At 41.4% G+C, this 12,909-nt stretch overlaps 1 protein-coding gene across 2 annotated transcripts in view; it reads left to right on the forward strand.

The window, feature by feature from the left end:
* The first annotated feature begins 380 nt into the window (after window positions 1–380).
* The window catches only part of ANO3 (anoctamin 3), a 238,002-nt gene continuing 225,473 nt past the window's right edge, over window positions 381–12,909 (forward strand). Inside the window, exon 1 of one of the 2 annotated variants that reach the window (XM_083749885.1) lies at window positions 381–895. In XM_083749885.1, the coding sequence (XP_083606011.1) occupies window positions 742–895 (154 nt within the window). In that variant the 5' untranslated portion in view covers window positions 381–741. The remainder of the gene's footprint in view (window positions 896–12,909) is intronic. The other variant, XM_083749884.1, reaches the window with a different exon arrangement.

Below are 12,909 nucleotides of genomic sequence, written 5' to 3' on the forward strand. Positions count from 1 at the left end.
AAGGTGAATAACCACAATGACACACACCAATTGGCATAACTAAATAATAATAATAATAATAATAATAATAATAATACTATTAAAAACACATGAAACGGTTAGTTTTTTAATGCTGGGCTGCTGAAAATCATTGGTATGATTTTGGGGGCATGGATTCTGCAGCTGTACATCATTTGGTCTCAAGCATATGTTTGCTCTTGATTTTAGGTACCTTGCTGCAAATTTCCCAGGAGAGAAGGTCTGAGAATTCTGGCATAACTAACTTCCACTTTTCAGCTGCCTACTGAAATGTGGAATCCACTTGTTTTCATTGGTATGACTAAGCCCCTCCCAGCTCAACAAATGAGAATTGAAATGTGAATTAGGGCTGCTAAAACAAAGTTATTAAGAGCAGATCTTAGCAAGCATACAGATGTCTCCACTTATCCTGTTTATTTCTTCAGGAGCCACACAGAGACACCATAGCATTGCTGTCACACAAGTATAGAAAACCTTTCTTAACAGGAATAGGGTTTGGGGTTTTGTTTCATTTTTAATCCTGGGAGAAAACTATGAAGTCCAGGAGATGTACCTGAGCTTGCACCCACTTTACTGGAATTACTGATTCTGGGTTTTTGTGAACCCCTGGCCATTTTCTTGAAGTTTTTATTTGGCAGCCAAGCCATGGATTCACCTGGTGTCACTTCATCATAACCAGCGGATAACTGAAACTTTTATCTAATTTTTCTTTTTATTTTTGCAATGTCACTTGAGAAAATTGAACTGGACACTCTCTCTCCTGAAGATGTGGATGGCAGATGTTATTCTCAGCCAGAAATTTTTGAGACCAACTTCAGCAATTCACATGTGGATTGGTGCAAACATGAACTCCATTCCTCAGTCTCTTTGCCCAGTGGTAAGCCTGAATTTAAATTCATTTTAAAGCACCATCTTTTTATCTAATTATGTGTCTGGAATCACATCTGTAACAGGCTTTTGACAACTAGCAGTTATATGTGTCAGGATAAATTAACAGGGCTGGTTAAAGGCATCCTGTACAATAGATGGACCATTTAGATTTTTAAGACTTCTGTGTCTGTTTGCTTTTAAAGGCATTTGGAAAGACTGCACTTTATATTAGATTTAAGATTTGTATTAGTCCTACAGTGTGTTATTATATTGCCACAATCTGTGCAATTAATCAACGTTTTGATCTGGTAGGGGACACAGGGGAACAGGTGCTGGTGGTATATACAATAAGGACGTCCACATTGTCCATCTTCATATACTTTTGCTCTGTTCGATGATCTCCGGCGGGCTAGGGACAAAGGTGAGAGCTGTTTCCTAGTTCTGCTGGATCTCTCAGCGGCCTTTGATACCATGAACCATAACATCCTTCTGGACCGTCTAGACGGGCTGGGGGCACTGTGATACAGTGGTTCTGCTCCTTCCTCCTGTTCAGAAAGTGGTGTTGGGGGGTGAGTGTTCACTTTTTTCATCCTCTCTCCCATGATTTTTTAACATCTACATAAAGCTGCTGGGCTGTTCATCAGTGAGGGCAGTGAAGGTCCTGTGTGAGTGTCTGGAGGCGGTTGGAGGATGGATGGTGGCTAATGGATTGAGGTTGAATCCTGACAAGACAGAAGTACTGTTCTTTGGGACAGGGGGCGGGCTGGTGTGGAGGACTCCCTGCTCCAGAATGGGGTAACTGTGCCCCTGAAGGACCAGGTGTACTGCCTGGGAGTCATTCTGGCCTCACAGCTGTCCATGGAAGCACAGGTCAATTCTGTGTCCAGGGCAGCTGTCTACCAGCTCCATCTGGTACGCAGGCTGAGACCTTGCCTGCCCACAGACTGTCTCGTAAGAGAGGTGAATGCTCTAGTTATCTCCCACTTGGACTACTGCAATGTGCTCTACATGGGGCTACCTTTGAAGGTGACTCAGAAACTGCAATTAATCCAGAATGCGGCAGGTAGACTGGTGACTAGGAGTGGCCACCGAGACCATATAGCACTGGTCCTGAGAGACCTGTGTTGGCTCCCAGTACATTTCCGAGCACAATTCAAAGTGTTGGTGCTGACCTTTAAGGCCCTAAATGGCCTTGGTCCTGTTTACCTGAAGGAGCGTCTCCACCCCCATTGTTCAGCCCGGACACTGAGGTCCAGTGCCAAGGGCCTTCTGGAAGTTCCCTCACTGCGAGAAGTGAAGTTATAGGGAACCAGGCAGAGGGACTTCTCAGTAGTGGGGCCTGCCCTGTGGAATGACCTCCCATCAGATGTCAAGGAGATAAGCAACTATCTTACTTTTAAAAGACATCTGAAGTCCTGTTTAGGGAAGTTTTTAATGTTTAATGCTGTCTTGTGTTTTTAACATTTGGTTGGGCGCCGCCCAGAGTGGCTGGAGAAACCCAGCCAGATGGGTGGGGTATAAATAATAAATTATCATCATTATTTTCAAATGAGATGACAAAACCTCAAAGATTTATCTGGGTCTCTATACAGAATAGCTGAAACCCTTTTTCTTCTGCAATTATTCTCAATCCTTCCCAGGAATGGGTCTCACACACATTTGTCCATTGCGAAAGGGAAGGGTCAATATAAGGCTTGCTAATTTCATGACTCCATCTACTTTGACAGCAGGCCTCATGTGCGATGTCAACTTTCTCTGTTTGTCATTGGCTTCCCCCACCCCACCCCCCATGCACACACATTTGCACACATATTATGGTCATGGTAGGGCAGGTGGGGAAGATGATGATGATTGTTCTTGTAAATGAGCTTTATAGAATCAACATTCACCAATGTGGGTGTGAGTGGAAGGCAACGAAGCTGTGATGGGGCAGCCAAGTTTGTCATCTATGTGTCTACCCAAATTGGAATCTATGGACCAGTTTCATAACAAACTAGGATATTATAATTGATTTAATATCATGACATGTTCCAAAATGGGGAACTGCATTTTCTAGGTTTGATGAAATGGGAAACTTTGGTTAATTAAAGGCTGCCTTGTCCGATTTCCTGAGCTGTGAAGGGAGGAGTGACAGATCTCTGTGTGAGACATTTGTGGCTCATTAATCCCAAGTGTGACCATCTGAAACATGCCGCCACCAACCTAGACTCTTTTATACATTGCATAGATGTCTGCTGCTTTAAAATAGTGATTTAGAAATAGCTGGCCAAGATCTGCTGCTAGTTTGTGAGTTGGTGCCAGAGCACCAGCAGTCTGTTATGAGGACACATTGCAAGGGGGCTGGAAAGAAGAAGAGGTTTTGTGGAAGATTGAGATCTGAATTTTATAAAGGGGTTTCTTTTGCCTACGCAAAACCTGCTTTTTTATTGAGAGGTCCCTTGGTGCCGGAATTTTGAAATTACTGTCTCAAAATAAATAAGAAAAATACAGTGCAATGTCACAAATGTTCATGAGCATCTGTTTAATGAATTGTTGAGAGTATGTCCCACCCCCCATTAATTCCATTCACGTTATTCCTGGCTCACTCACTGAAGAACTGCAGTTTGGATCTCTACTTTGCCTTCCTTAACTGTAGTACGCAGCCTATTTCATAATGAATGTCATCTTACATATCTCACAGGGGATGTCTCTGACTGACTTATGTCTGCACCTGATGTATAATCACTTGTTTCCCCAGGAAGTACAAGCAAAAGAAGAATACCACACCTGAATGTAAACATGGATCTGCTTTCGTTTAGTGGAAAGAGGAACCATCTCATAGGAATAGGACATAAATGTAAATTATAGTAAGCTGTACTTAACATGCACATGCAGGTACAGCTTGAAGCAAATGGATTTGGGGTCTTGTTTTCCGCTGAACTTGACTTAGCAATTGCACTTTCTAACCTTAAGCATATCATAGCAGAAACGTTTGAATTAAGGCATATTCCAACAAAGCAAAAATACTCGTGGAGGATGTGGAGCAAGCCTGGTGAGGGGTGTGGCCTGGGGAAAGAGGGTGTGGCTTGTGATGACCCCCAAGATTGTGTGGCATGGAGGGTCATGCTTGGCCTCCAAGCCTGAGATTCTCCGCCCCTGCACTAAAGTATGGACATCTTGCGTCTAATTTCTCGACATAGTGCAAGGTATAGCCAAACTTCAGGCAATATTTTTGCTGACTCTCTAGTCCTGAATGTTGCTGCTCACAATGACAGCTGAGTGATGTTGCATCACTGCAGCCAATGACAGGCCCCCTTTTGAAACACTTTTAAAAGTTTTGAGTTTTCTCCATTACCGTTATCATGCAGCTAAGGCTGAGTCTGGTAATATTCTTCTGTGTTTTTACTTCAACGCCATCATTTTTTCCCCATTTCTTAAAGACTCGTGGATCTGCTTGAAACATTTTCCCAAACCTCATGGCGCTTGGCAGGAGTTTTGTCCATCTAGGAATGTGTCTGTGAACTTGCCAGACTAGTGCTGAACTTCCACCTTTTATTCTCACTCTTGTTTCTTATTATAGCTGACCCCCCCCCCCATCTGCCTCTTCAGCTCTTTCCCATCCTGACACCATGTGCATGGATGCCTGAGATCTGTTTTACTCCTCCTCCAACACTGGTTTGCAAGTCTAAGCCAAAGTGAGTGTTGCACTCCATAGACAATAAGGTTGCCAGCTTTTGAACCTGAACCTTTATTCCTGTCTTCAACAATTTGATCTTTGGCAACTGACACTACAGGCAATAATATTTCTGTGAAAAGTTTCACTGCTAATTTCTGCACATTGAACTGATGTTGACGTAATAGGACAAGGCAGCTTTCCCCACCGCTACCAATGATCAGTTGGCAACCGTATGAAAATACTGCATAACTTGCAATTATGCACATGTCTGCTTAATCACCAGAGAAGGAAATTACAAAACCCAATATGAATGCATTCACAGACACTGCTAAATAGCCTCACCTTGCCTTATGGGTGGGCTTGCCCTGAAAATAACACAGTAATCAGGCCGCTAGGTACCTGCAGGTTAGATGGAGGATCAGAAAAAGATTTACATCCACCTGGACACCAGTCCTCTCCAACTATATCACCCCCTGCCACTGCTCACAAGACTATATGGGTGTGTGGGGGGGGGGGGTAATATGTGAGAACCAGCATGCTTTGCCAACTTGGGAATCATATTTCAGGCTCTAAGTCAATTGTAAGTCAACCGCAGTTACAAAAACATGGTAAGAGTTATGAAAGTGTATTCTTGGGAGAAAGGGAGAAGCAAATATGTTGACCTGCTCCTAAAATCTCAGCAGTCTTGTATGTAGAGTAACCTAGAACCCTTCCCACAACATTTTCAGATGCAGAAGAGACACGTCTAACATAATACAAAGTCTTTTCAAACTGATGTTCTTAAGCACCTCCTATTATAGTGGTTGTTGTTGGTATTTGGGGTGGGCCTGAATCCTTGTATAAGGCTGATTCCCTAAATCAATTTGCAAGCTCCAAAGGCTTCCTGAAGTTAATGAGATGCTGACAAGCTTATCATAAGCTTTCCCAAGAGTGGCCCCAATCAGTTAAGCATTATTTTCTCACAGCAGATGGATTAAAAAGCAACTTAACAACAATGTGTATCATGTTGATGAATGTTGCTCTTGCAAAGAATGACCAAAGTACAATGAGAGATGAGTTGAAAAAGTGACAGCATTTATTATCAACGTTTTCAGAGTACCAGAACTTTATCTTAATCAGATTCTCCGGGGGTTGCTTTTCTTTTCAAATGGCACTATAATTCTCTCTCTGAGGTTTAAAGTAGGAAGAAAGTCATTTGATATATATGTTGCTATGGTTTAGCTAAGGTTTGAATGAATCACTGTAAACAAATTCTGTCTGGCATTCCGAATATTGTCTCCTAGGAGAGATTTACACATACTGAACCATCACCATTGATAAAAACGGGGCTTTGTTACTGCAGCCGAAATATAAGACCTTATTTTCTTGGTTCATTGATTGTTTCTAGGCAGCAACTCAAAGCCCAGTTTTTACTAGAAAGCTAAACCTGTATCTAGTTAATTCTGCTTCACACAGAGGCACTTTCTGAAAGTTATTTAGTGCTGTCAAAGCTCAAGATTAACTTAGGCATGATGTTCTGTTTTTATATTCAAACATGCACATCTCGGTACAGAAATGTAACATTCATGTATGTTTCAGATATAACTTTCCATATTTAATATACATTGTGAGAAGCTATCAGGTCCATACAGTCGTACCTTGGTTTTCAAACACCTTGGGAGTCAAACATTTTGGCTCCCGAATGATTGAAAACCAGAATTGATTGTTCCAGTTTTTGAACGTTCTTTGGAACCCGAACTTCCAATGTGACCTCTGCAGGTTCCTGCAGCCAATTGGAAGCTGCACCTTGGTTTCTGAACATTTTGGAAGTCAAACAGTCTTCCAGAATGGATTCCGTTCAACTTCCAAGGTACCACTGTATTTTCAATTTCCATGTGTGTTGAAGAGAGAGAGAAAAAATAACATTGCTTAAAACATCTAGGCCACTTCATAACTTATATGAAACAACATGTCCCTTTTAAGAAACGATACTCAAGTTTGAAATCTTTTGTGAGAAGTAGTCCAAACAATAAGGTTGTGCAAATGCTGTGCTTCTAGGTAAAACTAGCCCTGTGTGGAGTAGTCCAAACAATAAGGTTGTGCAAATGCTGTGCTTCTAGGTAAAACTAGCCCTGTGTGGGCTTGTATGCTCCTCCTGTCTCTCCTCTCTTTCTCTGATACAACTACAAGGAGTCCAGAAGCTTCCACGTTAATTTTAGATTAATCATAGTTTAACATGTCATCTGAACCCTCAACTGCGATTTATCTTAACTATGGTTGGTGAAAAACAGCCAGCATTATAAACTATAGTTAGAAGTTGGCTTGTTGGGTTTGGACAACATGGCAAATTGTGGATAATCAAGTGAAAGCTTCAAACCTCCTCTTCACAGCCTTTCCAGGGGAATGGAGAGTGCTTGAGTCCTGGGGATTCATTCTTGTAATATTAAACTATGGTTTAGCACTATGTGCTAACCAACCTAATATATATCTGAAACAGATTTGGCTAAACTGCCTGATTTGTAACAGCATGTTTGTTTATGTTGTGATGGATTTTAACAGACAAATTTGCTTGACATTTTGTGGTTGGCTATTTTCAAACACTTGAGGTTCTTAATCAGTATGTATTCCTTCCCCTAATAAGTGGAATAAAGGGTATTTAACAATATTTGCTTTTGTAACGGAAGCTTGTCAACTGCTGTTAAAACCAAATGTGCTGATGGCTTATGGATTTGAGGGAGAAAAATGTACAGAACATAGTAATTGATGTACAATTAATGGTGAAAGAAAAAATGATTTATTTATTTTTGCAGGTCGGATCTGTATTTGGGATCTTGGCATGGGGGGTGGGGTTGGGGTCATTTGCTTTAACCCTCTGCTCCCTCAGTTGCTAATTGCATGAGTAATGTGTCATCTTAGTTTGGTTCTAAGAAATGGGAGAAGCTTAAACCGAGGAAAATGAGGTTTGCTTTAGGCTATCCATGACTTCACAGCTAGGTGAAAGGGGTTTTTCATGACTATAGTGCTATAGTTTCTAGAACCCTGTTGGTCAATTGGCTTCTTTGGGTTCTCAAATGTAAGCAACATGACTGAACATAGTATTCAAGTCTGCTACAAGCAAGCCATTCTTCAGCCGGAACTTGCTGGAACTCAGTTCTGGCACCTCTCAGGTTGGCGCCACTGCCATTCAAAAAGAACAAGAGAGGTGTTCATGGTGAGTTCCAGCACCTCTTTTTCTAGAACAATAGCACTGGCTACGAGTATTCAGTTTTGGACCCAGATTATGAAAGTCTTGGGTTCAGTCTACTTGGCCTGGTTTTCATTTTTGCAATAAATTAAATTAAATTTCTCACCATTTTCACTCTTCATCATATATATATATATATATATATATATGCAGGTTTTGGTGTCCTCGGGTGTCTTCCCGTGTAAAAGTTGGGGTGTCTAGGCGACGTTTCGACGAGGTCTCACTCGTCATCTTCAGGCTGGTGCTTTCGGCTTCTTGTTACTGGAACAGAGCGGGATCTCAATGTTTGAGTTCCTATAAATACTGTAGAGGGGGTGTGGTGTCTAGCCTCCAATGTTCTGGGCAGAGAGGAAGTTCCCAGGCTAGTGTGCCTTTTCTTCTTTTGTTCCTTAATTACTTGAGAGATACCTTGAGTGATTTCTTGAGTGATATCCTGAGTACCACTTAGGTGGGTCATTAGGTGTGGATTAGTTGCTAAAGTCTTTGTGTCTTGACCTCTTGAACTTTGTGAAGAGTTTTCCTGAGAAGATGGCTGTATTGCACTTAGTTGTGCTTTGGCTTGGCTTCGTGTATAGGGGCGAGCTGTGGTTTTGTGGCTTGTGTCAGCCAGATCTGTGTAGGGATTGCAGGGGGGTGCAGCATCCGGAGGTGCCACCATGGATTGGCTACTGGATGGTGTCAGTAATTCATCTGTGGAGAGGGTCTGGGTTTGGGTCTGGTGTGGTTGATTGGTGTTGGCGTTCTGTGTGCCTCTGGATCTGGTGTCAGTTTTTGTGGAGAGGGCTAATTTCCAGATGTCTGGCAAGCGGGATGTGTCGTCACGCTTGTTCATGTTGTGAGGGTGTTTCTCTATCTCGATGGCTTCCATGATTATTCTCTTGTGGTGATGTTCCGTGTTAAAGAGCAATTTGGAATCTGCAAAATTAATTTCGTGTCCTGTTTCTTTCATGTGTTGGAAAAGAGAGGAAGTTTTTTCTTCTTTTTTGACGGCATTCTTGTGTTCTGCGATACGTGCATTTATTCGTCTGTTTGTTTGTCCAATGTACGTGGCTGGGCAGACTTTGCAGGGTATTTCATAGATCCCTTGGTTTTCCAACTGGATTTTATCCTTGGGGTTTCTGAGGATATTGGCTATTTTTTGGTTGGTGCAAAAGGCTGTTTTGATATTGATATTAATCCTCCATAAACACAATATCAAAACAGCCTTTTGCACCAACCAAAAAATACATACATACATACATATATATATGTATGTATGTATATAAAATGATGAAGAGTGAAAATGGTGGGAAATTGTATTTCAAGCATTTATATATGTAAAATCTTGTTCTTGTGACAGCTAATGCAATTAAGATCAATATTCAGCAGCCATCTTTTTCAATGAGCTGTGACCAGGAACACAAGGCCAAGTTCAAAGCTGCCAAGAGAAATAATTATGTAGTGGACTTGCAAAGTAGAATATAAATTATTAGAAGTCTCTCTGACCTCTGGATTCTGTGAAACCCATTTCATTATTACTGATAGGTAGCAGGATAACTATAGATGTCTTACTGAGCTGTTGTCATTTTTAATTTGGACTTTACCTAGGAGTCCAAATGGAAGTGTAATGTTCAATTAGCATCACATCCTTGTAATAAGAGCCTTGAGCATAAGAAGTAAAATGAAGAGACAGTCTACTATCCCTACTCATGCGTGTCATTTTAAAAAGGAAATGGCTAACACTGAGACTCTTAATTCTGAAAGGTAGCTCAGTACATTGTCACCAGTGTTGACAAAGTTGTGATTGGCTGTCAGGAAAAAAATGCTCACCATTTTTAAAAATGAAGACAATGCCATAGAGAAAGACAGCTTGTACTTTTGTACCTATAACATGTGAACAATACTACTATATGTCCCAAATAAATGGCATGGGAACAGAATGGGAAGACCCTGGAAGCCTGGAAAGAAAACATTAGGAGCCATGCCCATCAAATCTTTCCTGCCAGAGATAGCTGTCATTTTAGTTCCTCCTCTAAGATCACTGAATGTGAAAATAAATAAATAAATGCCAGCAGGATTTTCTAGAGCTAGAAGCAGATTAGGCTCTCTGCTTGACTTGTGAAAGAGGTAACAGATATGTGCAACATTAGCATATGCTTTGTGCAATATGCAAATTTGTATCCTCATTGTGGGTGGGTGTGTTGGAGGGGCCACACACAAGTAATAATATGTCTTGCAGACAGAATGTCAACAGATGAAGCATTTCCCACAATTGTATTTCCATACTAGAAAAGGCTCCACCTGTTCAATTTTTGCCTCCCCCCGCTACTTCCCTGGTATCTCCAGTTACAATTGGAAGAGACCTGAAGTGTAGGTGGGTTCCCACGAGGCAAGACACAGTGATAACAGCAAGAACTGCTCATATCCATTTCTGAAGACCTGGGCCACTCACACTCCCAATGTGATTGGCTGTCTAAACTTCCAAGCTCCAACTCATGGCTCAGAGTTTAAGGGCCAATGGCAGAGGCCCAAATCCTGAAATGTTCTGTGATTGGATATCCTGTATTGAATTAGAACACAGGTGCTCAGAATCCTTAGTCTAGACTCAAGCTCAGGCAAACACAAACCACTGAATACAGAACACGAACCATGCCTGAAACCCTGGAGAACCAATTCCAGTCATTGCAAACAATATAGATAAACCAATGATCTTCCAGAATATTTCCATTCTGTTCCTAGGCCATTTTGGGGGGACATATAGTAGGATTGTTCACCTTATATGGAGATATAAGGTGGATTCCTATTTACAGTGGTACCTCAGGTTAAGTACTTAATTCGTTCCGGAGGTCCATACTTAACCTGAGACTGTTCTTAACCTGAAGCACCACTTTAGCTAATGGGGCCTCCTGCTGCTGCCGCACCATGGGAGAACAATTTCTGTTCTCATCCTGAAGCAAAGTTCTTAACCTGAAGCACTATTTCTGGGTTAGCGGAGTCTGTAACCTGAAGCATATGTAACCTGAAGCGTATGTAACCTGAGGTACCACTGTACTTCTATGGTCTGCAGGGTGGTGAGTAATGACGGATGTTCTCCATGGCAGGCCCTCATTTGTGAAACTCCCTCCCTGACAGTGCATGCATGTTCCCTATGCTGATGGTATTTAGGAGCCAGTTAAAGATATTGCTGTTCATCTGGGCCTTTGAAACATGAATGTTTAATCAGATTTCAGCTGCTGGTGTTGCACTAGGTAAAATGTACTCTGTAGTTGCTTTTATTGTATCGGTTGAAGTCTTACATGATTTCCTCTAAGCTCCCATAAGAGGATGGGCAATATGGAAATGAAAATAAATAAATAACAATTGATAAAACATATTTCCCCCTAGGAACATAATCCTTGTGTCCCTAGGCAGATAGATCATGGCAGCCCTTGCATGCAATGATCCATGGGATTCTGGCAATATCAGTACGTTCACTGGTTCTTAAAAAGAGAGAGAGAAAATTGAATTAGATGCTATAATAACAAGTTAATCCCTTTGGTACCAATATGAAAGCCCCTAGTCATGTTGAAGGACCACATTGTGCTAATATTAAAGATCTTTGTCTTGATTTTTTTTTGGGGGGGTGGATGCAATTTTCATATATATAGAAAGAGAGGGGGATTTATATGACTAAAGAGTTGAAATACTTTTTCCTCAAATGCGGAGGGTTCGTTGCCAGTGGGTAATTTAAAGCTCACACAGAAGTCTAACGTGCTGAGTCATTGACCTCTGCCCTCAAGGTTCATGACTTACATCCTTGCATGGCTGAAACAGATGGAAACTACGCTGGATATAGAAGTTTAATGTTTCCCAAAGGCCCCATTTCTCTTGTGTGCTCTTCCTCCCACTAATGAACTATTTACTTTTAAGATGGGGACAGGGGGGCAGTTCCACAAATCCAAGTCTATTTAAAGGAAAACTGTGCAGTGATTTATGACAGGACAGCAACAGGCAGCTGTCTTTTTTGTTACAAGAGGCCATCTTTCCTAGAGCATACTGTATAGTAGGCGGCACTGGTTGGCATGCAAAATATGTAAATGGCATTGGCTGATTCAGCAGGTATTGAATTGTGTTGGTTGACATACCAAGATATGCTGGTGTATGGCTAGGAGGAATGGGTAACTTGTCTCAGACGTCCCTCTCACTCCCTTTCTGTCTGTCTTTCTCTCTCAGTCTCAGAAAGAGTTTGTTTCTTGGTTACCAGGTGACTCAGCCCCCTCTATACTCAAGCCCTCTCCTCTTCTGTGGGGACAGCTTGCCTATGTCAGCAGACACAGACTCAGCCATCTAAACTCCTCCAAAAAGGACAATATCCATGACATTTTTGAAATGGAAAGGCTTCCCTTTCCAACACTGCCTTTTCAGGCTTGTTTTTATTCTATAGGCTAATGGAACACTAACAAAAAGCAGTGCTATCTGCAAAATTAGAGAGCAGGGGAGAAATTTGGTTCTGTGCACCTAGTTTGCCTAATCCCCCCCCCAAAAAAAATGGTGTCTGAGTGGAATTATCTAAATGTGGCTAAAATGTCTGGGGAAGCCCAGGTACCTGGCAGTCCATATCGGAAGTGTTGGGGTTTTTGGTGATTTTCCTTTTTTAAAAAACTTTTTTTTCCCTTGGAGATTTTTCCCAACAACTTTGGGCCGAAAGAAAAAGAAAAAGAGCTCAACAACTTTTGTATCCAGATTTTCACTTTTTGAAATATGGCAACCCTAAGTGATTACTGAAAGTAACAAAGAAAATTATATTAGGGGAGATGGCTTACAAACATGGGTATATTGGGACAAATATACACTAAAATGCTAACAGACTTTAATGAGGAATTTTTTAAAAGTGAAAACTCATACAGAAATGTGGTGAACTGAACGGAAGACTGGAAAAATAAAAAATTGCGGAGAAACTAACACTGAGAGAGTCATCCACCCCTGATTTTAAAAGGCATAATGTAAGGCAAGAAAAGAAGAAACGTCCTCTAGCATAATTGGTAGGGTCATCTTCATTCATCTTTTTCTTCAGGGGTAGAGTGCTATTGCTTATATACTGAAAACAGCAGCACCCAAACACAAATAAATATGCAACAGGGGACTCAGAAGAACTCCAAAGCACGCTCAAGAAAAATAAAATATA

The sequence above is a fragment of the Podarcis gaigeae genome (genome assembly GCF_964106915.1).
Source record: "Podarcis gaigeae genome assembly, chromosome: 1".
Classification (NCBI taxonomy): domain Eukaryota; kingdom Metazoa; phylum Chordata; class Lepidosauria; order Squamata; family Lacertidae; genus Podarcis; species Podarcis gaigeae.